The sequence below is a fragment of the Diadema setosum genome, chromosome 6 (genome assembly GCF_964275005.1).
Source record: "Diadema setosum chromosome 6, eeDiaSeto1, whole genome shotgun sequence".
Classification (NCBI taxonomy): Eukaryota; Metazoa; Echinodermata; class Echinoidea; order Diadematoida; family Diadematidae; genus Diadema; species Diadema setosum.
Genome location: NC_092690.1, coordinates 31,366,978 through 31,394,231, shown reverse-complemented (window position 1 = coordinate 31,394,231; position 27,254 = coordinate 31,366,978). Strand labels below are relative to the sequence as shown.

General features: G+C 39.5%; 1 protein-coding gene across 1 annotated transcript in view; it reads right to left on the bottom strand.

The window, feature by feature from the left end:
• Positions 1–27,254, bottom strand: part of LOC140229720 (uncharacterized) — a 79,252-nt gene that overhangs the window by 14,885 nt on the left and 37,113 nt on the right. The window contains exons 41-70 of the mRNA XM_072309960.1: positions 26,657–26,995; positions 26,020–26,124; positions 24,862–24,984; positions 23,887–23,988; positions 23,325–23,522; positions 22,701–22,912; positions 21,678–21,835; positions 20,999–21,110; positions 20,183–20,296; positions 19,118–19,420; positions 18,380–18,550; positions 17,579–17,707; positions 16,215–16,375; positions 15,543–15,669; positions 14,856–15,064; positions 14,270–14,363; positions 13,526–13,689; positions 11,796–11,967; positions 10,458–10,514; positions 8,699–8,947; positions 7,745–7,987; positions 6,950–7,155; positions 5,536–5,702; positions 4,651–4,801; positions 3,951–4,107; positions 3,294–3,398; positions 2,594–2,768; positions 1,919–1,985; positions 1,124–1,291; positions 371–485 (exon numbers count right to left, since the gene is read on the bottom strand). Coding sequence (XP_072166061.1) covers positions 371–485; positions 1,124–1,291; positions 1,919–1,985; positions 2,594–2,768; positions 3,294–3,398; positions 3,951–4,107; positions 4,651–4,801; positions 5,536–5,702; positions 6,950–7,155; positions 7,745–7,987; positions 8,699–8,947; positions 10,458–10,514; positions 11,796–11,967; positions 13,526–13,689; positions 14,270–14,363; positions 14,856–15,064; positions 15,543–15,669; positions 16,215–16,375; positions 17,579–17,707; positions 18,380–18,550; positions 19,118–19,420; positions 20,183–20,296; positions 20,999–21,110; positions 21,678–21,835; positions 22,701–22,912; positions 23,325–23,522; positions 23,887–23,988; positions 24,862–24,984; positions 26,020–26,124; positions 26,657–26,995 — 4,853 coding nt within the window. The remainder of the gene's footprint in view (positions 1–370; positions 486–1,123; positions 1,292–1,918; positions 1,986–2,593; positions 2,769–3,293; positions 3,399–3,950; positions 4,108–4,650; positions 4,802–5,535; positions 5,703–6,949; positions 7,156–7,744; positions 7,988–8,698; positions 8,948–10,457; positions 10,515–11,795; positions 11,968–13,525; positions 13,690–14,269; positions 14,364–14,855; positions 15,065–15,542; positions 15,670–16,214; positions 16,376–17,578; positions 17,708–18,379; positions 18,551–19,117; positions 19,421–20,182; positions 20,297–20,998; positions 21,111–21,677; positions 21,836–22,700; positions 22,913–23,324; positions 23,523–23,886; positions 23,989–24,861; positions 24,985–26,019; positions 26,125–26,656; positions 26,996–27,254) is intronic.

Below are 27,254 nucleotides of genomic sequence, written 5' to 3'. Positions count from 1 at the left end.
GAATGATGGAGTGATGGAATGATGGAATGATGGAATAGTTCCATTAAAGATGCCTTTGATGGAAATACCTTGTATAGTTACATGGTAAAATAGTAGTCTTACAGTCTAATGCCATCCTACCTTCTCTGGTTTTCCTCATTAATGTTACAGTTCTTTTTGAAGGCTTTAATTGCCTTCAGTGGCATTTAGGCATTGCAAGGTATCAGATCTGCAAGACACAAATTACAGATGATCATAAATTCGTGGCAGGTTCATTTCCAAGTTCTGATCAAATAGTGCCTTGTCTGTGGCGCTTCCAGGGCTTGCACAAGGTTTGGCATACACCTGCCTGACTTAGCATGTGACTGACATACATGTAGCAGAACTGTACCTTCTTCTTGTTCTCCAGCATGGAGAGCTTGTGTTCAGCCTCCTCAATGGCTGCCCTCGTCTCCTCAACCTTACTGTGAAGTGGCTTCACTTTCGAGATCATCAGGCGGTGATACCTGTAACCGTTACAAGGCAAAGACCAAATGCATACAATTTGATTAGAACTCTTTCTTTGATAAGGGACCTATAAGATTTGCAAATCGACAACACCACAATCAAAAGGTAATCATGTAGCATACATTAAAATAGTATAATCATACACTTATTCACATGACACATCAGAATTGTGAAATTGATACAACAAAGTACTTTTTCTGTGAATATTCAGAAATGAAGAAAACTTTCAGAAAAATTAAGTACTTTGGCAAAGTTTTAGTTTTTGTGAGAATGACACCATGCAAGTGGTTCTCAATCTATCTGAATAAATGTACGCATTATAGACTACATCTAGAATACATGACACGGTGGCAATACTAAGATGAGGCATTGCATGATTTTCATTATGAAGAGGTACAGAAACAAAATGCGGTTTGCCATATTAAAGAAAAAAAGAAAAAAGTGATGATTTGAGCAGAAGACTTGTTCATGTTGAGTCATGGTTTGCACATTCTTTCATGATACATATTTGCATTCTGACAAAATGAAGAAATTCTCTGCATATTTCAAGAAGAAAAAATTTAAATAAAGAAAAAGGGCAGTGAGAAATGCATGCCATTGGCATCAAAGTACACGGCTTGGAGTCTGGTCTGCTCACCTGCACACACCCCTGACCCAGTTACAGAGGGAGGCAGCAGCTGCGTTGTTGTTCTTCCTCATCATGTTTTTGGCCTGGAAGGAGGATTTCTTGAGGTATGGCTCCACCAGGTTGAGGGTGGACTCAGGCAGCTCTGAGTCATCAAAGGCGCTCAGCTCTTCAATAAATCTGAGAGCGACATTGAGAAACATAGCTTCAGTTTATCCTCAAGAAAGCGCAATGCCATTAGAGAACAGCTTCTTTATAATTGTTGAGAAGACTTTAATAGGTATAGCAAATTTAATTATTTCCTTCTCATATAAGATGTGAGTACTGTAAAACGAGAAATGTTCGTGTGCATTTTAATTTCGCGAATTTCGCGAGCGCCAAGATTCGTGAAATTAAAATGCTCGCGAAATTTCTTATCTACATTATATGCATTGAACGCAAAAGGCAATTCGCGAAAATTTCTTGCCGCGAAAAAGGCCGTCGGCTCCAATTCGCGAAAATTTCGTGCCGTGAATATTTCATGTTTTACAGTAGTCGATAGAACATCACCACTTGAGGAACACAAGCATGATTTTATCATAACAGTGGCAACCTCTTGAAATCAACCAACTGATGGATAAACAAACATGTTATAGTTATTTTCATTCACGAGACAGAATCCTATCATAGTCTGGTTTTCTACACATTGTCAAATACTTCAGTTCATCTGCACTACAGTATTAAAAGTTTTGCTTTCTATCACTTCCATTACTCTTGAATATTTTTAAGTACCTTATCTAATCATATTCCACAAGACTTTATTCTTACCTCTCGATGTTTGCCATTTGCCGCTTGGCTCCTTTGCTCCATGTCAGGTCAGATGATGGTGATTTTACTGAAACAAAATAATACAGATGAAACCAGAGAGCTTATAGGTTAAGTTACATCATCTTTCTCTGACAACCAAGAATTTGCACATTTTGTAATTTCAATGGAATTTCAGCATAGTTATCCCTATCCTTTCTAACTTTAATGAATATATTAAAAAAGAACATCTGAATAGCGCATCTATCATCTGCCGGATTGTCATTTTCATGAATTTCATGAGTCACGTTCTATTTGCAAAGTCAACAACATGTGAAAAACACTCATTCTGATTCTGTCACGAAGCAATGTGATATGTACACATACGTTTCTCCGTCCATTACTGTACTCCAAGATCGCAAATTTAACAAGTTGTGAAGTTCTTGGGGTGTCTCAATTCATAAACAATTGCTAAATACACAGTGTATGCAGTATGTACACTATTAATGGGAAATACACTTCCAAAATGTAAGATTACGGATACTAAATAGATTTGTACCATAGGCCTACAGCCTTCCTGAGTGAATAAAAAGCATTTCAAACCAGCATTATCCTGATGCACAAAACTTGAAGGCACCAGATGAGAAATAGAATTTGAAAATGATGTAAGATTATCCTGACAGGAATGACAACACTTACAGATCATGATGATGGCTGCCATGAGGTCTTCAATGTCGACATCCGGTTTCTGCATGGCCCGTAGCTCACCCAAGCTGGTCACATCCAGCGTCTGCACCACTTTCTTGGTGTCCGCTACCACAGCAACCGTCTTGTACACCGCCCTCTCGTGGGCCAGGGTGTATCTTGGTAGAGCCTGATGGAGGATAGACATGGAGAATGAAATAAGAGTATGGGAGGTTCTTATATTAACAGGTTTTCATGTGGGTCCATGGTTGCACTTGGTTGCACTTCCAGCACATATATCAGCTCAAACCTCTTCAGTGATTCAGTCTCAACAAAATGATGTTTATATACAACGGAAACATAATCTAAAGCAAGTAGTTGTGAAAGGGTTAATTGAGTGAAGAGAAACAGCCATAGATTCTGAGGCAAATGAGACGCAACATTGTAGGCATAACCGTAGTGACTTAGAAATTAACCATGTTGTATAAGCTAAGGTACCATCGATCAGGTGTTTGTTCTATACCATGGTTGCAGCACAAGCAACAGGTTAAACATCACGGGACCTTTTTTTATCTCTTGTCTATTGAGACAAGCCTTGATCATGACTCACTGGGCATTGATATTAACAGATACATATGTATGGTATTTGGTATTCCATATTCTCTCCCATCTCATTCACTGCAGTCATCTTGCTTAGATTATAAGCCCTACTCACCTGTTTCAGCTTCAGGATGCTGTCCATCTGTTTCTGGACAATCTTGACCTGCTGACCGGCGATGGCCTTGTCTTGACCAATCTGGGACAGCAGCTTGATGGTTCCCTGTCAAGAAAAGAAAACAGAGAAACAGAATAATTTACTGACCCTCAATTATACTGTAAATATAAAAAACAAACAAACATTGAACTACATAGAATAGTAGGGCTCTCAAACAATTCAAGATGTTCACATACGACACGACAGTTTTTTATAACCTCTAAGAGAAAAGGATTATGTAGTGATATTCATTGAAGTGTGTGACTTACAAGTAGCAAGACCAATTACGAGCTCATACTATTACAATCGTCAGTGTGATTTCATTTCATTGAAGTTGACGATGACAAGAGATATCTATAGTAGGCTGAAATATTGTGACCAAACACACGGTACGCAATTAGAGCTTTGTAGCAGCATCACAAAAGGCAAGAGAGAAATTTCATTGTCTTGATCAATTGCTCACATGTTCGTTGGAATAACGTCTCGTCGCTGCACATAATCATTCTTTCTATTATTCATTCTACCTATACGTACATCCCCCAATCAGTTTATATGAAGCTACTAAGCTACATCCTGACATAACAATAACCAATACATAGTAGAGTGGGAGTTACTCACATCTTTTCTCTCCTCAAGAACCACCAACTCATGTTCCAGCTGTTTCTGCAGCCGACTAGCCAGTTTGTTCTCTCTGTTGATGTGCTGCAGGGCCTTGGTGACCGTCAGGTGCTCCTCATGGATCCTGGACTGACGCTGCTTGTACATGGACAGAAACCTTGGGGTGGGAGATAGCGAGGAGGGTAGGAGTCAGTGACAATAAATGACTGATATTCAGAACATCAAAAATGATATGGCACTTATGACATAATGACTTTAAAACAATATAAATATATATATCAACATCTTGATTTGTACAGAACAAATATAGACAATGTGATGTCCCATATACCCAATATACAAAATATGAACAATAGTTATATTGAAATTGTCTAGACTAAACCTGTCTAGAGTAAATGGTTTATTGAGAAAAATAGTGATATCCCCTTATATTTTAGGCTTTCGTGTGTAGTGCTTAAATTCATTTTGATTAACAAACTTTTGCTGAGATGGATCCTTACAGATCAAGACTTTTGATAGAGATGTCATACTTCTCAAATAAATGAATGTAAAACTTCAAAATCTCTACTTGTCGGGACATGCAGTGTGGGTGAAAATTAATGTATCATGTGTACAATAACTCACATGAGTCTTGATGAAAAATGATGACTAATGTATGCGCTCATGTGATCAACAAAATAAACCTAAGGACAATGCTTACCTTTCCACAAACTTTTCGTAGGTGGTGTTGGTGAGGTGTTTGTACCTCCCAGGTCCCTTCTCTTCACCATCCAGCTGTCTGATAGAGAGGTGCATGGTGGCTAGGAGGTGAGCAAGATTCTCCTGCTGGATGTGGTTCATCCCCTCTGTACCTATAATGATGTGAAAGGGAGTGAGGATTAGTAATTGAATGCTTCAGCATTAACAAACTGTTACGCCATATATTTCGCAAGTCTAAATTTTCGCGAATCGGGACTTCCCTACAATTTCGCGAGTGGTTAAATTCGCGAGCATGGAGTCCTGTACTGAACGGAGAAATGTATGCGCGTACGTCACATTCATATCAGCATTAGAGTCAATAGTGTTGCGTGTTCTTAATTTCACGAAGAGCAGCTGACTCACGAAATTCGTGAAAATAAAAATCTCGCGAAATATTTGGCGTATACAGTAAGTACTAGTAGTCATCTAAGTTTGACTACGAGCAGGCCAGCTTCATGCGTCCTCTTCAGTAAGGTCTTCATACAGCATTAGACTTTATTCCTGTTTTTCGCTTTCTGTTTTCATTCTTGTCATCGCCCATAAAGAATTGCACAACAGCAATAGAGAGTGGGAGACCGTGATTATAACTCAATTTATATGGTAATCAGACACAAGAACTCAAGATAATGATACACTTTGACACCAGCTTGAGAGTCATTTTTTTCCCTAAATCATGCTTGGTCTTTGCACAATTCACGTGCATTTCCATTAGCCAGCTGGTGAAGACTCATATTTCAAAGTTTTCTAAAAAGAAAGATAAACACAAAATATAGTTATACTCATGCGCTACAATCTGTTTATAATATCATTATATTTCAATATGTCAAATAGGTTGATTAGTACACACCTTCCAGGTAGGCCAAGGCATGGTCCACAAGTTTTTCCCTGGTCCAGTGCTGATACCAGTGACAGTTGAGGTGCTCTGTCAGGGCAGGGTACTCTCGACACCGCCGCTGGAATCTGTGTCCAGTGTCTGCTGAGATGAGCACCACCCTGAAGTTGTTGCGCACGGTTCTGCAGGGAAGAATATCAATAACGCATGAATCAAGACCATTTATGGACAAGATTTTACTCTGGCTTCTACTTTTTAGAGAGATGCAGACCTTGTTTTTCACTGCAATGTGGCAATATTTCAGGATCTTGCTTGTTTTCAAGGAACAACAATTTATTTACTACGTCATTCTCACCAAAGAAAATTCATATTTATTTATGAAATCACACATCCAAAATAAGCAACCAGCTCTTGTTATCATTCCACTTTGTTTCTTCATGCCTTTCTTGGTTGGTTTGGCAAAGTACAGTGTACCAATCAATACCCACATCATTTTGATATAAAGTTAAGGGCAGGTGATAACAACATACATACAATGTACAGGGTGTAGGGTCATATTTGTATCTTCATTTTTGTTTCATTACCCCCCTAGTCATAATTGAACCACAACGATCACCACACATGGTCCTTACAAAGAACCAGATTCTTCAACCCTTTACATGTATGTGCCAAGACACAAATTGTCAAAATTGCAAATCATTTTTCCTCAGCATTCAGAATCCATGCAAACCATGTAAAACTAGCAAACCCACTCAGATGTGGCAATGTGCTTCAATCCAACAGGGGAGCCATGTGACACAATAGGGATTACGGGGATTAGGTAATCTCTATTCATTGACCAATAGCTTCCACACATCTTCACTCATCTGTGAAGTACACTCTCCAGCATGTGAGCCATTTGGCGAACAAAGCAGGAAGGCTTAATCTGTGCTGGCAGGTACCACCTTGAATGAAAGGAAGCATCTCCCCAATCACAAAAAGTTTGCACTATGCACACCAAACACCACGCATAAACCTGACAAAGAACTATGTGTGCATTCTTTCATCCATGCGTGAAGGAACATCTTGCATGAAAACAGACATCCCAGGCACATCTCTTTTCAGGACGACATTCCTTTGATCTATGCATGCAGTTACACCGTGCACAAAAACAGAGTAAGATCTTGCACATTTCACTTCAGAAACATAGTTTTTGATTTTTGCATGCAGGTATAGCGTGTATGAAGACAGACATCTTATAGGCACATCACTCTTCAGGTCAATATCATCTGATCTATGCTTACATGTACATGTACACCTAGCAAGAAAACAGAAATCACAACTCAATAATCAAAATTACAACTTCTTAAATATCTTTGAGTGCAACTCACTTCAAAAATAAATTCTTTGATCTATGTTACAGAAAGCAAAACATATCGGCACAACTCACTTGAGGAAGAAGTTCCAAGCCGTCTCCCTGGTGTAGGTGAGGCCGGCGGCCGTGACCTCAGTGCGGATGGAGTTGATGATGGTGGTCTGTTCCTCGCTGGAGAAGAGATGAGTGATGGCTCCTGTCACCACAAACTCCTCCACGTAGACCAGGAAGTCCTCCTCCAACAGGTCTTCTTCTGTGAGTAGCAGCAGAAGCTTCTCGCCCTGTACAAAAATATCGACAGATAAGTACATAACATATAAAACAAAACAAACAGTCATGTACTATTCTAAATGTTGATTTCAACACTTCATTGTTCTTTCATTAACCAGTTTGAACGTATAATTGGCAATTTGCCAACGTCATTCCAGCATGGTGGAAAGAAAATGAAAAATACCACATGAGTGTGTAAATTTGGCTTCAAAAAACATGAAGTCATAGCCAAATATGTCCCATGAAATTTACAAGAAATTCATGTTTAGGTTCATAGTAGAGCACAACAATCAACATTTTTTATTCATCACTATCACTTAATACTTGTAGCATTGGTTCATTATCATTGCCATTAGTATATTTTCCCTCACTCGTTCTTATCCATGAAAAAGGTAATCAGGAATTCAACGTCACTCTTTCTGCAAGTAAAGACCAGCAGAGGGCTCACTTAATGAAGCCTCAATAATCACTGCTATGCTGGTATTCAAACAAACAGTGGAAAGTGTTTGTCCTCCTATCCAGACTCACAATTTTGCAATGTCACATATATTTGAACAAACAGGAACTAAAGGTTACTTTAACAACAGATATGATGCTGACCTTAACACCAGCCTTAGAGTAGGCTGCGACGAGGTCTGCCTTGAACTGGTCCACCTTGTAGCTCCTGGATGAGGCGGTGGGAGCAGAGCTGATCTCAAAGACGTTGAAGCCGCACAGGCTGGCCGCCAGCCGGGCAAAGAGGTTGCTGAGGCCCGGGTTGCCATCGGCAACCAGCAGGGCGTGGCCCACCTCGTGGGGGGACATGATGGTACGGGCCAGACGACACACCCTCTGGACGGTTTCCTGTCAGAGGCAAATTTGAAACGACCAATTTGAATATAAACTCCAACTCTTTCAATACATTATAAATACACAAACTTGAGGTGGTTGCATTTGGGAAGGCACTGAAAGAGAGAAAGTCTAACATTGTACCAGGATCAAGTTTCTGTCTTTAATGGATTATATGTACACTAAAGCAAATATATTACTTTAATTTTACTACTAAAACTGAGAAGTGATTTTGGCAGGATTTCATAAAATACCCAGAGTCATCACAGTGCAACTTTATATCTTCTAACCAAAGTCAGGTAATTTTATTTGGCATGAGAGTATTTTTTTCCCCTAAAAGTTAAAACAGAAGTATAGTGTCTTTCAACAATACACAGTTCTCCCAAAAAAGAACACTTTATAACGACTACCCTCCACAAAGAGGACAAAAAGTACATGACCGCAGACAGTCTCTTGACCCATACTGACAACAGGTGCATTGCTGGTCAAGATTGATAGGGCAGAGGAGAAAAGCAGCAGTTAGCAGGAACCTTAACCTGGGCCCTGTTGCATAGAACTATGGTAACTTGCAATTAATGGAAACTCTGCAAATCAGTGGTAACCATCTAGGATTTATTGGCTTTGACTGACCATGAAATAGTGTTGCCATGATAGTTACCATTGGTTTCAGAAATTTATCACTATACTAATTAGTTTTGTGAAATGGGGACAGGAGGTTTTTCATACCTTGTACAGGGTGAGCTTGATCTTTGGGTGTCCCTTGTTGTACTCCTCCACTGCATCCTGCAGGAGGCGCTGGACACGCCCAACCTCCAAGCAGGGCTGGTACTGGTCCGTATTCTCATAGTCCCCTGCCCCGCCCGCTGTGCTGCTGGTGGCCTGAGATGACCGGTAGCCGCCGGCCGTCACGATGCCGGAATCCTGCTGGACCAGGTTGCTGAAGAGGGGCTGCTCTGGGGAGATGGTCAGCTGTAGCTGTGGGGAAGGAGGATTCCACGAAGAGGATTAGCATCTACCTTGTTTGCAACAGAACCTTTTTTTTTTTTCTTTCTGTCTCCCTTTTCTTTTCTTTTCCCTTTTGAGGAGGTCATTACATGAAACACTTACTAGCTGCAGCAATGTTAAAAAAGACAATATAAAATGATTCCTGGAAAAAAAGTGGTTTCTCATCACATACTCTTCCATAAATAAGTGAACTGACATTGCTGTCATGAATGTACTGCTTCCAGTAGTGCTAAGTGATAACGTGGGAATGGAATGCTAAAAGAACACTTGATATATTCTATATTTGTGACACATAAGCAAGTGAAGAAATTTTATGAAAAGATATCAATGTCTAATCCACTTCTGCATACCTCATTTGATTCCTACACTCTATGATAGACATATGTACTAATAGAACCATTTCACAGATATTTCATACATATTTGCATGACTGGATTCACAGTCTATTCAATTAAAAATACTAAATGTGATTCATCATCAAAGTCTACATCAATTTTGCATGCTAACCAGTGCATACTTGCTTTAACAGGCGAGCAATACAAAGTAAAATGCACATTACGTATGCAGAACTCTACACATTTCATCTACATAATATTATGTTTGACCTTTAGTACCCAATCTCTCACTGAAGGACAAAAATGTCAAGTCACAAACTCAGCTCATAGTGAATAGTGAATATCACAACAAATCAAGTCATCCCACCACCATGAAAACTTTGCTCTTTAATCTCAAAAGAAAAATGTAATAGCATCTTCACCAACTGGTTATGTCACACAATCATTTTGCTGACACTGAATAGAACAAAATAATGTACTCTCTATATGGCCATCTACAGTATGTACTTGTTGAAGATTAGGCATAAACAGGTATGTTGCATTTTCCAACAAAATGACATGTTTCCATCAAGTACACAGGACAAAGTTACATATTGTTATTGTCTACCATAAACAAAGCCTATGCACAACAATTTCCATATGGTATGTTGAGGATGTATCAGTGTTATATACGCACAAAAGTCATGACACCATGTCATGGAATTGACCAAGAAAGTTACTGTTCAGCATGATTATGCATCTATAGATGAAAGTGCACCAAGCTGTTCAAATAGATTAATACATATTGTTCATCATCAAAGAAGCAGTCATGTAATTCACATTTAGGGTGAAAACTTAGGTTAAGATGCCTGTATGAGTAAGGAAAGAAGTCCTTTGCTCAAAATGTAACATTTGTACACAGAAAGGACAGGACAAGCATGGCTATGATTATTCAAAAAGAAGAATGAATTGAAACATAAAACCAGTTAGAAACAATAAAAACATAACATCAATTAAAAAACAAAAAAATATGGGATAGTTTTTCTGCTTGCTCCAAGTACACTTCATTCTTTTTGTCAATTAGCCCAAGAAATAGTTTCCACATGATCACAGCAAATCAAACAATAAAGTGTAGTCATGACTGCACACATCAAACAATTTCCTACCACTTTGTCTCCTTTCATGAATGCTCTGGCATTTCGACCGGGGCTGTACGCCTCAGACTAGCAGGATGCAAGGTTAGGGCAATGGTTGTTAGTGAGAGATAAATGAGATTCAACAAGAAACAAAAGGTGCATGCAGAATATAAACATGTAATACAATGTAAACAGTCCACAAATTGGATATCTACTTTGTATATACCTACTAAAGGTATCTATCAATGATAAACTGTTACAATGGTCAGAATAGTCTGATGCATTTTGATTTTGAAATAAGAAACACATCACGTAAGTTTGCTTCTAAATATTGGTGAGTGGTTTGGACATCTTGATTTCACATACTTGCAAATGGATGAGTCAGTGTATAGATAATGTAATGAAAACAGTGGGCAGATGATGTAGACATGTCATGACAAAAAAAGAAGAAGAAATGAATGATGTGATGTGAACATAATAATGCCATCAAACAAACTGTGGTGGTGATGTGTGCATGTATGGATTATGCTATATAGACTGGGGTGCTTGATGACGTTGTGGAGTCATGAAAAGTGTACAATTTATATGAAGTCTGTGAATTCTATGATATAACATGCATTGCTACAGAAACTGACATGTGGATTTAACTAACAGTCATATGACCTTGACTGAAGCGTGTGACATCAAGATTGAATAAAGTGAAAGTGAAGATATCATGCAAGTGAAAATATCAATGTATGAACAGCTGGAGGTGGTTGGGGATTGGGTGATTATTGATCAGCTACAGAGTTGAATTACAACATGTGCAGTCAGCGAGAGCTTTTGAGTCATTTAATCAATTCTGCTTCATTGAGGGACAAGCACATTTCAGCAGTTATTGTAAATTGCTATATTTGCAGTTATGCCTTTCATGGCTATTTGGTAGTTTCCTTTTTTAAATATCTTTTAGATTATGATAGCCGCATGAACTGCAACTTGCAGTTAGTAATCATTGCCAATTTCTTAATAGCACATTGTGCTGGCACACAGTGCAAAGCTTGCCACATTCTCCTCCCCCCCCCCCCCCCACAAAACCTGAAGCAACCAAGGAAATTAAATGAATAAATAACAGAGAGCATGATCATTACTAGTGATTGCATCAAATATACATTGTGTAAACACTGAGCCTTGCATAATTTCACAGTTCAATACCAACTCTTGTGTAGGCACATTTTATTGATATTAGCTCAAACACATCAGATCTTTTTGACAGGTGAAATTACATGCATGAACTTTACAAGGGGGTGGCATGCAAACTATGCTATTACAGCAGGAATTAAAACCAGTGGGAATTTCGGAATCACATCAAGAAGAATTAGGACTCCTTACCGGTTCCTCAGCGGTGAACTCTTTGCGGGCGGCCGTGTAGAAGGCCAGGCTATATCGATCAAAGTCCACTGGACTGACCAGCCGCTGACCATAGACCCACTCACACTCATGCCGCCAGAGCAGCAAGAGGTTGTCAGTATTGGTACCTGGTCTCAGGGAGAGACAAGTGTTCCTGTTTGAAGGGAATAATGAATTAGAGGTCAGATTTCTCATGAACTACAAGGAAAAGTAGAAATTACGCGGTGCGTAAAATACACAATGTATGTCCCCGCCGGAAGTAGCATTTAGTAGCAAAATGTACAATATAGGTAAAAAGATCAAGGTCAAAGGTGAAAGAAGTCAAGGGTCAAAATTCTATGTAGAAGTTTTGAAGCCCTCACCTAGTGCCATCACATAAAGCAAACGGAATCGAAATCGGGTTAGAAATGACGAAGGAGTAGCATTTTGTAGCGAATGTACAATATAGGTAAAAAAATCAAGGTCAAAGGTCAAAGAAGTCAAAGGTCAAAATTCTGTGTAGAAGTTTTGAAGCCCTCACCTAGTGCCATCACATAAAGCAAACGGAATCGAAATCGGGTTAGAAATGGCGAAGGAGTAGCATTTGGTAGCAAAATGTACAATACAGGTCAAAAATCAAGGTCAAAGGTCAAAGAAGTCAAAGGTCAAAATTCTGTGTAGAAGTTTTGAAGCCCTCACCTAGTGCCATCACTTAAAGCAAACGGAATCGAAATTGGGTTACAAATGGCGAAGGAGTAGCATTTGGTAGCAAAAAAGTACAATATAGGTAAAAAATCAAGGTCAAAGGTCAAAGAAGTCAAAGGTCAAAATTCCGTGTAGAAGTTTTGAAGCCCTCACCTAGTGCCATCACATGAAGCAAACGGAATTGAAATCGGGTTACAAATGGCGAAGGAGTAGCATTTTGTAGCAAAAAAGTACAATATAGGTCAAAAATCAAGGTCAAAGGTCAAAGAAGTCAAAGGTCAAAATTCTGTGTAGAAGTTTTGAAGCCCTCACCTAGTGCCATCATATAAAGCAAACGGAATCGAAATCGGGTTACAAATGGCGAAGGAGTAGCATTTTGAAGCAAAATGTACAATATAGGTCAAAGGTCAAGGTCAAAGGTCACAACTGAAATTCTGTATAGAAGTTTCAAAGCTCCTATGTAGTGCTATCATATAAAGCAAACAGAATCAAAATCGGGTTAGAAATGGCGAAGGAGTAGCATTTTGAACATTTTGATCACACACGGACGCACGGACACACGGACGCACGGACGGACACACGGACGCACGGACGGACACACGGACACACACACGTACGGAGCCCGTTTCATAGTCCCCTGCTCGAACTCGTTCGGCGGGGACAATAAGCCAAGAGAAGAGATACATCAGTACAATGTTTGAACATCAAGCATCATCTGGGTCAAAAAGTGCTATCTTAATAGAATATTTTCACCTTCTTCCTGTTCAAAAACCTCCATTTTTGAGCAAGACTCTTTTATCAGGTTAGAAAAAAAAAAAACTGAATCATTTTCTACTATCAAGATTTTAAACACAATAACAAAATAATTTATAGAGATTGACAAATGAATACAACACAGCAGTCCTTTTGATATAAAGCTGTGAGAAAGGAGAAATGAAATAAGAAAATGCCAGATAAACTGCCCAATGAGCTGTATTTCAGCACACCGCAGCTACCAAATGGATCTATGAGGGAGTAAGGAGACTTACTGGAAAAGCCTCCTCATATCCCGCAGGGAGAAGATGTAGTGGCAGCGTTCAGCCGTCGCCAGGAACATGGACCGCATCCTCTCCTGGACCTCGATGGTGACGTTGACTACCATGGAGATGAGGGCTCGCATCTTTTCCTCCTCCTTGTCAATCAGGTGCTGCTTCTGGTTATAAAAACAAACAAACAAATGAACAAACAACATTACCAGATTATTAACAAAAATTACTCCAGGGAGTATGTACACGGTGAACACATGGTACTGGTTACTTTAAAGAATATATTATATTCATTGAGGTGTAAAGTCAAACAGTGCAGGAAAAAAAAAAGCAGAGATTGAGGAAATCATTCAATCTCCATAGGGATATTTTCTCCAACGTGTACTACTCTGGTCATTAAGATAATGACAAAGAGCTATGTATGCATGAGCAGTGAAGTGCTTGAAATTTATGTTGTACGTGAAGATAAATGCAGAATGGTTTACTGGAAGCATACACCTGAAGTCATACATTGTTAAATGCAACAGGAGCAAGAAATTACGTACACAATCACACTACCTTTATGACAGATTTTCAGCTTTGTATCAAATGTATTTATTCATTTTTTTTTTTTCAGTTTAATATTAGATACACAAGACTCCACAAATTTATTATAGATCGAGATAGAGTCAGATATTACAGTGACCTAACTGCTTAACTGTAGTGATAAGGTATGATAAAGGTAAACTAATAGAAGAGTTAACCTACCTTGTGGTCCTTGCCAGCACTAGAGGAGGTGGTGGCTGGGGTGAGGAAGTGGGTGTGAAGGAGGGTGGTAAAGATGTAGTGGACCTCAGAATTCCTGGAGAGACACAGAACAAGATGGCATTGAGGTGAGTATACAGGCGGCAGATCTCATTAATTCATACATTGTCATCTGGATCAAGTAAACCATTTTCAAATGGCTCATCAATTATGAAAAGAGCAAGTTTCCTGGTAAAAATATAAAATTTATTGCCTTGTACCCCATTCATAGACTGTATCTCAAAGAGAAAGTACAGTGTGAAAAGCTACAAAGTGTGTAAATGCAACTGTAGTAAAGAGACTCATATCTTATTGTTTCAAGAAAAAATACGGGTAATTGGGGTAGGAAAGGTTGACTCTGATTTGTAGCTTTTTGCTGCACGTGTGCTAGGTTCTGGGGTAGGTATTGACTTGACAAAGAACAAATGAAATAAAAACAAATAAAAAAACAAGTAAACAAGTATAACAGATAGAAGATGTCTAGTAGACTTAATATTACAAATGCAGGCATATTACTTGCAGTTTAGAAATATGTTGAAGCCCCACTTACTTGGGATATGGCATGCCTAGGACGGCAAAATGCCTAACAAGGCGAGGATTTAGGCTGGGCACACTGGCAGGAGTCATGGGGTTAACCGTGGTGACATAGGTCACATTCTTCACCTCCCGCATGCGGTGGGTGTCCGGCTCATAGAAGCCTCCAGAGTCCAGGTGCTGGCGGACCATTGCTGGGGCAGACTGGTGGTGGAACTGGTCGACCTAGGATGTAAGGTAAAAGAAAATTTGATAAGGTACGACATTTGTCAACCAGACAACATTTCATATTTTCCCAATGAAATTCAAATCAATTCAAGACATTTTGTGATGGCAAGCGAGCTGCTATTGGGGTGACATCATGTGCTTAGTTTAGTTCCTGTGTTGCTGATATCGTTGTTATTTTTCAATACATTTTGATACAGTAATTGTGGGGTGTTTTATTGATTGCATTCATTGGACACATAAACTTTGTAGCACGCATTGTACCATTTTTCATTCAGATTGCAGATTTGTGCATAGGTTTTTGCATCAAGGAGTACAATGACTGATAATACATGTAACTGGCCTGAATTACCAAGCGGGTTTGAATAGAATGTTCAAAATTCTCAAAACAGCAAACCTGTGAACATTACACTGTTTGAATAGTGTTGAGAAGGCCTTTAGGAGTTTCGCCTAGAGTAGAAAAATAATAAAGACTTACATAGGAGAGGTTGAGGTCATCCACTAGACACATGAGCTTCTTGTTGCCCTTGGGTACGTAGGTACGGCCATGGCGCCACTCTAGCCTCTCTTCAAGCCGCTGCCACAGAACACGGCTGGTGGTGAACCTACACAAGGAAACAATTAATGATAACTTATATGAGAACATCAGAGAATTGAGCTGTTGATACATGGCCAGCCACTCATCTACAATCAACAACAGCCCATTATAGATGCTACACATCTATACAACATACTTATCGCTATCTCCTACAAAACAACACTCCCAAACCAGAGAGTAATGACACAAGGTATAAACATAACTATGATAGACCCCCCCCCCAAAAAAAAAAAAAAAAAAAAAAAAAAAATTATATAATGATTAATAGATAAAATAAAATGAAATTAAATAAATAGTCATACATAAATAACCCTGAAAGGGATGTGGAAATGATCTATCACAATAATATAAACTCTTCTTCATAGATCTGCAGTCATATCTAAGTCACAGAATCGCATAAGTTTTAGTAGATGTAGTAGTAAAATAATGTGGGTGTGGATTACAAAATACAGAATTTCATCACGTTATGATATCACTTCTTTTCTAAAAGTCATTCAAGCCACAGAGACATGACTATAAAGTATGATAAATGAGGAGGGTAGGAAGGGATACCTGTTTGCCGTGACGGTGAGAGAGAGAACCTCAGCCACTTCTCCAGAGCACACAGTACGGATGCGATCATTGATGATGGAAGTCTTCCCACACCCAGCCTCGCCCACCAGCATCACTGGCTTGCCAGCATCAGACAACAGACCCAGCAGGTAGGAGATTTGCTATATAATAAAATGCAGAAACATATGGATAAACCAACCCTGTGTGATTATCAACAGCAATAAAAGTTTATAGATTTGCATTCAATTTCAATCTTAACAACACATGAAGGCTATTAGCTTTACAAGGTCGTAACGGTGCCCATGACTAAATGGTATTAGTCCACTACACCAAGAGGACATGGCTGGTTTTGCATAGGTTCCATAACAAAACAAGGGCAAATAGCTAGATCGTACCTGACATAAAATCAGACAAATAAAACACAATTTTTTATACAGAATGAGACAAACAAAGGAAAACAAGGGGAAAACAAGAGAAACAGAAACATGTCAAAAAAATGATCTCTTTAAGAGATTAAACTGGGGTGGTATTCTGAGGCCATAATTAAGTCTGTAATTAACTTCGTAATTGAGTCGAGAAGTACAGTAATAGGCCCTTAATCATGGGCAAAATCAATATTCTGAGGACGTAATTAAGGCACCATTAAGTCCCCTATGATTATCTTAGGTTCCTCCCATCTAATTGTTATTCCATCCAATCAGACGCATTGTTAGAAGCCAGAATGATGATCACGCGCGCTACTATGCCCTCAATGCGCGCTCCTCCACACACCCCCTGTAATTACAACGCAAGAGCTCCATGCGCACACTCCGGTCTTTGATTACAACACTTCACCTACCCACGCGAAGAGCTCACATAAAATGACAAAATTCCTCTAAGATCGCCTATATTTCTTTTTTTCTCTGAATTCTATGGATACCATAACAAGACTCAACCGCCCCTCGGTTACCAAAGACGGTAAGCATCATTTTGGCCGAGAAAAAACACTGAAATGCGTGATATCGCAGTAGTTAATGACACTCTTTGGTATCATTAAGTTTTCCATTAACTTTCATACTTAATCACACGCTCAGAATACCGATTTGTAATTAACTCTGTAATTAAGTCCTCTTAGAGGTGCACGCGCGTCAATATGCGCAAGCGCGTAAGACTTTCCCGCCAAAACGCTTGTTGTCATGGTAGTTGATAGACCCCCTACTTAATTAAGCTCTCAGAATACCAATTTGGTAATTAAGTGCTAATCAGACACTTAATAAGCCCTCAGAATATCGCCCCAGTTCTTCAGTTTAATGAGTTCATTACCAATGCACCCAGATGAGGTTTAAATGAAAGATATGCCTCACCTCAGTGATAAAGCTTCTTACCTCAGTTGTAACAGTGTGCACGAATGCATCAAGTGGGATGCCCTCGTGTGGTGGCATGCTGTAAGGAGGGACGGCTTCTCCCCAGTTCACCATCTCCTGGCTCTCACCATCCACAAAGTAGTCAAATACCTTGATGTAAAAATGCAAATAGACAGAGTTGGTTATAACACAAGGCAGATACTGCTTTGAAAAGGTTGTATTTATATCATTTAGAATATGAAAACTATCAGAGTTAAACATTACAGGGAAATGTCCTGCAGTTATTGTCATGATTCCATAATTCCCAAAGCATATTAGCTGAGCAGAGAGAGAGAGAAAAAAAAGCCTGATAAGCATAAGAGTAACTGGAGAATAAATGTCATTTGTACACTGTATATGTTTGGTATTGATAATATAAATTTGACTTGCCTTGCTTTGATCTAAATCAAACGGTCAGTGTGAAATGACCTCTCATTGTAAGTTCTACACCCATACTGGAACGAATCAACTGAATATTACATAAGCTATTATTTTCACATACAGATCGAATATGAATAAGTAGGTCACAAAAATTTTCGTGAGATGTCATTTTCGCGAATTGACACCGAGACTATCACTGTAAGTGTACTATAGTGTCCTAGCGCATGGTGACATTTTTTGCACATTGTTAAATAAATCACTGTAAGTGTACTATAGTGTCCTAGCGCATGGTGACATTTTTTGCACATTGTTAAATTTTCAACAGTGACTCACAAAATTTGTGAAAATTAAACCCTTGCAAACATGACAGTTGACACAGTAATTTCAGTGTGTTATTCTCACCTCTCCTTCTTCAGGGTACACAGCGCGATCCTCGAACGTAGAGCGCCACCAGTGGCTGAAAGTAGAGCGATGCTTCTCCTCCAGCGTCCCACCAAATGCCCAGACGGCGGCGAAGCTGATGTAGCGTTCATACTGCTCATCAGTCAGGTCTGCATTGTGGGCAATGATGGCCTGGGAAGCAAGGCAATATTATATGAGTGTATTGATTAGAACCTATATAAACTATGCAGAGCTTAACACCACTGATTGACATATCAGCTGCAGAGCTCTCTTCACTGATTAGCACAGTCATAATGTATCTGAAAAGTAACTGCCAATGGACGGAGGGAATACCTAATTCCCTTGATCCTCATTTCATAATCATGGCATTCTTGTTGGACTGAGGAACATTGAGGAACATTGTCACGCCTGAGTGGGCCTGCTAACTTTATACAATCAGTTGACCCGTTGAGGACGGGCTGATTTTGCTACAACACGCATTTCCCATAGACACTTGTCCGAAAATACTTGGGACTCGTCCTCAAAGGCTTAAGGTTATCCCTGGAGGATTGACTGCATACTGGTGCAAAGAATAGAAAATAAAAAAATAAATAAATACATATATAACAAGCATGGCCACTTCTGGTACGTTCCTGACAACAAAAGGGATTCATTACTATCATTGCTCAAATAAAACAATCTCTTTCAAATTCTTGCCCAACTTTATTGTACATTCAAGATAATGTCAGCTAGTCTTACATCAAGGATGCTGCAAAAGGTGAGGACCATGTTACTCTCGCTGGTGTCCAGGATACGCTTCATCTTCGGTCTCGCCCGCTGCTTGCTGGTCGTCATGACAGCCGGTCTGGTGCAGAGGTCAAGGTACTCCATGGTGGGGCCCAGGTACCGGTCAGTCAGTGTCTTCAGGATGTCCTGTTCCTTCTCGGGCCGGCCATCGATCCAGGCGGTCAGTAGGAGCGGCCAGTCGACATCTGATCGGTCCATGGAGAGGACACCGACGCGGGAGATTAGACCTGGATTCAGCTCAGTGATGCTCTCAATCTGTGACAACACACACATCAGAACATTCAGCAATACAAGGAAAAGGAGAATTGTGTCACAATATGCATTCTTTCATAGAGCCTTTTTTCTTGGCATGTATATTCATCAGCAGCACAGATCCCAGAGGGTAGAATCGTAGTGGTCTGTGCCTCTTAGAAAAGTGATGTCTCTAAGATAACTGGAACTAAAAAACCTTCTTTCACTTCCAGAATGCCATGAATGTACTGTAGTCAGGTAACTTCTTAAGAATACCATGATGATGAAAGAAAATGCCAGGGTTGGTGATTGGCTTGAAAACTGCCTATAAAATATGGTCATTTTGCGGCAGTGTATGTCAGATTGTAATTTATGATGTTAGTGTTTTGTTTGTGTGTTTTTTTTTCAACAAGAACAGAAATATCTTGCACAATATTAATCACTGTACTTTTGTAGTTTTGAATCAGAGTTATCTTAACGAGTATGAAATTACTGTTCAGCCTTATTTTTTGCCTTTGACAAGCGTGCTAGTGTTACATAATGAACCCGTACATAGATGAATCTGACTTCAGATCATTGTTACTTATGGCGGCCATAACTGAGGGGCTTCCAAAGATCAAAATCACTTTCAATTGGTTATGCAATGAGCCAGGTGTGTTGCTATGTCAGTGCATGAATTATCTTTTGTTAGGCATACTTGAAGCCCCCAGTTAGAAATTAAAATAAAAAAAGTACCCAAACCGAACTGGTCTATCAATATTTCTTTGCAAAAATACAGTTACGTACCTCCCAGAAAATGGACAAATTCTCTGGAATGTGCACTCGCTCATTGTTGGCGAGAACCAACATCCCCTGATGGTCAAACAAGGAACCAAAGATCTCCATCTGAACTGAGTTTATCTGTGGACAGAACACATGCAAGTGAGTGGACAAATTAGTTGGTACAAGCACATGATAGTATGGACTGATTTGATTTGACTACATGTAGATTTAATTCCATTTGATTTGTGCCATACAATCTGAAAGAAAAAGTAAGACTAAAGAACAATCACGAATAACTGCAGATCACTATGTCAAAAATAAAGATACATATTACTGTAAAACAAGAAACATTCGTCAGAAAACCACAAACGTTCACGGAATTTTCCAAAATTGGAGCCAACTGCCTTTTTTGCATCACAAAACTTTCGCAAATTGTCAACAACAACTAAAAAAAATACAAGTACACTACATGTACTTTAAAAACACAGATTTGGGGGTCGGTGCAATATAGTGCTAACCCACACTTTTGTCAAAAATTGATTTACATGCATTTTCATAATCCTTATTCTTCACTCTAACCTCCGTGAAAATATATTTGAATTCAACCAATAAGATGGTAAAAAATACTTGCATTCAAGTTTTTTTAATGTACAATGTATGGACTTTTCAAACATTCAACAGCAATTATCTCAAAATGACTATTGTGTGGGTTTAGCAATTTACTGCACCGACCCCCTCATTTTTTGCTTTCAAAAATCCTGGTTCCTTCCAAAATGCAGGAGAGATTCATGCAAGCAAAATTCTTTGGTATTACAGTAAGTGTAGTTGATTGTTGGTTACCTCTCCATCAAGATGCAGGGCCTTCATGAGGGGTTTACTCTGATTTGGGTCTGCCATGGGAACCAGGCACAGCTTACGGAGGAGGGCTATGAAGAGCCCATCACGCCACTCCCTGGAGGGTGTTGACAAAGAGTACAATTGAAGAACAAAGCTTGAACAGAAATGGCAAGGATATGTGTCTTATCTATAGATCTATGACCTCAGTGTGGTAACAGCATTGTTGCCATAATACATACTCTGTATGAAGAGTGCTGACACATCACTGCATTCAAAATAATGTGCAGCATATCCTCACTGCTAATATTTTAGTCATCAGTGCATTTGTAAATGGTACAGAACCACAATTTCATAAAATCTACTCAAAAGTCATTAGAATTTCTGACATCCCTACAAGAAATAGAAAATAAATGTAATGATCTCTGTAAAAAAAAAAAAAAAAAAAAATACTAAAGGAAAATTCTGTAGACATGCAGAGTTGATATTTCTTGAAAGTTTGAAGTGCTGATTTTGAAAAAATGTTCCAGATGTGAGTCCAACATTTTAAACAATGACATACATTTAACAAACATGTCACTCATATCAAAATCACATTTTATTGACTTAATTCAAGGGGGATGAGGATGACAGGGAGGAGTTTGTTCATTGGTTTGTTTGGTTGTTTTCAATGACATTCACTCACTTGGTGTCAGGGTCAGCGCTGCCGAGTAGCTCCACCGACTCAACGGCCTGGAGGAAGATCCTGTGAGCGATGACAGTCTTGCCAATCTCTCTCTGAGCTGCCATCAATGTCTTAATGACTTCACTCTTACCACAGCCTGGTGGACCAGTTACAATCACCTACAGAGAGATATTATAGGCAGGTATTGAGGGTCAACCATGGCTAGAAAACCAAAATGTCCTCCATGGTGAGAAAATAACAGCCGAATTCGTAAATGTGTGTCCCTGATCATACAACGGAAATTCAGACACAGGCCACTGAGATGTGTCATTTTCCCTGAGTGGATGATTTTTCTTCATTTACAATGATGGAATTGTTTGAAAGTTGGAAGGGGCATTGACAAAAATGATGCAGAAGGCTGCTCACTCCACAAATTCTGAACAGACCTTTGTTTATATAATGTTCATTACTGACTAGGTGGAGAATATTCTCAACACAATGTAAAATAAGCTGCTTGGGTAGCCGGGTTAGTTGTATTCATCACAAAGAAAATGTAGGTTTTCAGGAGAACTTTTGCAAAGCGCCCTTGCTAGAAATTAGTATGCTACAGAAGAGCAACAGTGTATGCCAGGCATGTCCATTGATAAATGTATTACAAATGTACATCTACTTCATGAGACTGAGCAGTATAGCAGTACAGCAGTATAGGATATAATGTATTCATAACAAAAAAAAAAAAAAATGTGAGTAATCAAATGGCTGTGGCACCACATTCAATGTGCACTATAAATGATAATTCCTGCAGTATGAATCAGTATTACTTATAATATACACTTTATCAATTATAACAAGTAGTACACGCTGTAATGCACCATGTTACACTGTACAATGAGCACTACACAATGTTGTATAAAAACAAGCCTCCATTTGGGCATGGTATACACCTGTCAGGCACATGAATTAGTACAGTGCATTTCAAAGCATGCAACATTTGTATGATACTGCCTCTAAAGACGAACACATATCTGCACATCTAGGACTCACTGTTTGATGTGTCTGCATCAGCTGTGCCAGCTGAGCCACGCGTGCTTGGAAAGAAGTGCCTGGGAGCAAGCCTAGCTCATGTGTTGCCACGGCGATGGCTGAGTGGATGTCATCCAGGGGTTGTCTCTCTCCTCCGCCCATAGGGAGGAAGTTCTGGGTGGCCTTGCCGATGGGATGGGTGGTCACCACAGGTGTGTTCAAACTTACTAGCTCTGTGGATGGAGTATGACAAATGAAACACTATTTAAATTGAGAAATCTATACAGATTAGGTGACAAAATTTGCCATGAATGCAGTTATGGGATGTCAGTCAATGTACTTGCAGTTATATACAATGTACATGTTGCACGGTGTGTTCACTTATCCCATTGAGGATGGGCTGATATTGCTACAACATGTATTTACCACAGACACCTGACCAACTATACTTGGGACTCGTCTTCAACAGGTTAACAAAGTTTACCTAATGTTGATTCAGTTGTTAACATCATGAGCAATTGTACATGTATGAAGAAGGCAAGCGTGAGAAATGCTGGGTTTGGTCAGTATTCCTAAAAGATGACTTGGCAAGGCTGTTGTACTATGGTTCCTTTGTAAATTTATCATGAAACTTGAAGAACCCACCAGATCTCTTTCCTCCAGATGTTCCATCATGTCCACCAAAGCCCATGTCAACGGATGTGTTGGGAAACACATCCGTTACCATGGTGACAAACATTTCAGCATCACTTCCATGTAGGCGTGGCATGAAGGTGTTGCGTAGTGCCGTGACAATGGCTTCGGCCTCATACTTGGACAGGCTCTCTGGCAACTCAAACATTCCTATCAAGATGGAAAAAAAAAACAATAATACATAAATAAATTGAAACAAAAATAAATATAAAAAGATGACACTGTGATTGGAAAATTAAACAGATACTCAGAACCAGAAGACGAAATAGAGCAAAATTGCAGGGGGTTGATATGCCAATGAAAGACACACCATCATACACGAATCAGACATAAAATTGTGACATAAAAACACAATGAAAATAAAACTCTTGCACATTCACTTGTATAATCATCTACTGCCACTTGGCACAAAAATTGCTTCACTTAGATATACCCCAGTGTTTGTGAGTAGGGAACCCTCTATTTTACAGAAGGCAAAGTCACAAAAGAAACAACAGAGCATAAGAATGCAAACCTTTTTCAACAATCTGCTCCTCATTGTCATCTTCTCCCTCAATGTCTGGTTTCCTGAAGGCTTGGTTCTCTCCATTCTCAATACTGATCATCTCAGCCAAGGCTAGAAAAGGAAGAAAGGAAGGCAACAGTTGAAGGATGATTCAGAGATCAACTTTCAAAAACATGCTATGTGGTCAGTGCTTTGACTTTTAAATCTTTTACAGCCATTAGGTTTTGTGAGGGGGATGCAGTAAAAGCTAAAGTCAACTGTGGTAGAGAAGTGAGTCACCATGATAGAGCACATAGGTTAGGTCTAACTGTGTGTATCAGTTCTGGCACTGACATGAACTGAAACATGTGTAAGCCAAAGTAGACTGAGCTGTCACATGTATGCACTTAAGTTTGTAATAGTGAAAAATCTGTACTGCTGGAAAGGTTTGTTTGAATGAAACCAGTTAAAATCAATGCAACAAATTACCAAAATATGGTAGACTATTGGAGTAGAGTATAGGAATATTAAGAATGAATGTCTAAAAGTTACTATGCTTGGCATCTGACAGGAAGCTAAAGAATACTATCTAGGTCTCATGACTAAAAGTTGACAAGCATACAAATTTTCCTTGGCTCTCTATACACAGAAATTCACCATCTGTTCTGGGGCCCGTTTCATAAAACTTGTCATCAGTGACAAGTTGTCATAGATGTGACAAGCTACTGAAATCCTTGCATCTGATTGGCTGAGAGCAAATTTGTCATAGAAATGTGGCAGTTGTCACTGATGACAAGTTTTATGAAACGGGCCCAAGGACAATGATTTAGCAAGATTACTGCTTAATACTATTTGCTTAAATACTATCCCGTTAAAAAAAAAAAAAAAAAAAAATGCAGCCTAATCGTGTAGAGTGGAGGCATTCTCGTATTACAAATGTATAGATGAATATTCATCAAAAAGCATTGATGTGCTAAAGAAGCCAACAGTCCATAATAAACTCACCCATTTGGTATTCTTCTTCCACAAAGCTCGCCTGGAAGTCATCCAGTACATTGCCTGCTTCCACAATGATGTTGTACATGTTTCGCAGGGTCCATCCATGGGGTCCTTCGTAGGAGGAGTTCCCTATACAGAAAATTGAATGGTCTGACATTTAATGCAGTGTCCTTTAAAGGTAGGGAATCCCATTTGCATGCCTTAAATGAAGAGTTGTATAATACAGTGGTATGTTGAAGAGAGTATCATTTTAGAAACTCCCATAAAGTATTGAAAGTGGAAGGTAACATTTAGTACATTTTTATTGACCGTTAGATTTTGAATTGAATTTTTTTCGGGGCTCACCATAAATTCCAGTACATTACTAGGCTACCTTTGCAGACCCATGCACTGCATGTGTGTCCATCATGTATATTTTGTGAAGAAAGTTCATCAAAACTTACAAACATTTCTATATACATTCTTGCCACACACTCTATATGTTATTACATCAGCTCTTATACTTTTAGATTTGTGTTTATAGATAAAAAATACAGAAGACTGCAACAAAAAGGCTTAAGTGTGGCTGACACACAGAACTACTGAGTAGTTGAGTTTTGTGCATTATTCAAATTGTAGATAACTGTTGACTTCCAAATTTCTCAGCAGTGGCCTAAACAAGTCCCCTGAGGTTCATATTTAATGCTTTGCTGCATTTTGGGAGGTCTGTAAAAGGTATCCCCTACCTTTAACTTCATGGAGTCTCCTAATCATACATCAAGTAGACATTATTTGGTCGTATAATTCACAAAAATGTAAGCCAAGTAACTAGTGCATTCTTTGCCAGAGGTTAAGTGACCCTGGTATGCATGGACCTTTTTCTCCTGAACTCACCGCATCAGAGCATAGCTGAGTAAAGGATCAGAGTGATATGAGCTACGATTTAACCTTATTCTTATTGGGCTATTTGAGACAAAATTTTTACTGAAGGGGGAGGGGGTCAAATTTGGTCTCATAATATGCGGGAGACTTCAAAGAAAAAATTCATGGACGTGGCAAAATCTTTGCGTGTTGTGGAATCATCATGTGAATGTCGAAATGGGGTCAATTTGACATCCCCCCCCCCCCCCAGTTAAGATAGGGTTAAAGAGTAGAGACAGAAAAGGAGAAACATTGTATCCTCACTCAGTTTGTTGTCACAGGAGACAGCCAGGCCAGCTGGGATGATCTTAGTGTACATCTCTTTCAGGGAGGACAGTCTGGTGGAATGGTCAAAAGCCTGGGTGAAGCCTACACAGAGAAAAGACACACAGAGAACAAAATAAGAACCAATCATGTCCTAAAGGATGCCATAGTTTGCCAGTTTGTTCTGGGCTGACATCATTACAACACTTATCATTACATACAGTTCAAATCCAACATCACATAGCTCTATTGCTTGGTCCTTGACAAGAAAAATATATTTTGTAAGTTTGGTCAAAATTCTTGGCCGTGATGCTTATTACATGTAGTAAAATGCAACCATAGCAAACACAGCAGCATGAAATGAGGCTTTGAGGATTTCTCACTGTTGATATGGTGATTACATACACGATGAGATGTCATCACAATGAGTCTTTAGCTGTAGGATTTAGGACATTCAGTACTTTGACATTGTTTTACAAGAAGAAGAAATATTTGCCCTTTGACAGACTTGACAAATGCTAGTAATAACCTGTAGACCTACAAGTTTATACAGGCTGAAGCAATACAGATACATGAATTGTAAGTCTCTACAGCAGCTTTACAACAAGAGGCCTCGAATCAGAGAGCTCTGTTGTACCTTGAGATAGTAACATGATCTCCATGGCAACACGGAATTCAGGGTTGGTGACGGAGACGGTGCGGAAGAGCCCAGTGAGGTGGGATGGCAGCATTGAGACAGGTGAATTCAGCACCAGGTGGCGGTCCACGTTAGACATGGGTGGAGCCTCCAGGGTGCCATCCAGGGTGGCAAAGCACGCCCCTGCGGGGTTCAGGGAGATCTCTTCCCCCAGGGCGGGGTAGAGGATGTGGGGCCGCTTGGCTCTCAGTGCCTCAAGAAAGGTCTGTAAGAGCTGAGAGAGGACGCTGAGGGCAGCTGGTACGATGTTAGCCAGGTTGTTGAAGCACACCCATGCACCTGTACGAACAACCACAATATATTTCAATAGTCTATGAGCTGCCTGATTCATGCTTTTAAACATGATAGTAAAGTGAGTCTACTGTGACATACCAGGTACACTCTTTTCTTGTGCATCTTTCCCTGCTAACTGTACTTTACACAGTATGTACTGTATACGCTGTTATTTTCGCATACAGATATTTTCGCAAATGAGGTTACAGACATTTTCGCGAGATGTTGTTTTCGCGAATTGACACGGAGGCCTACATAAGCACAC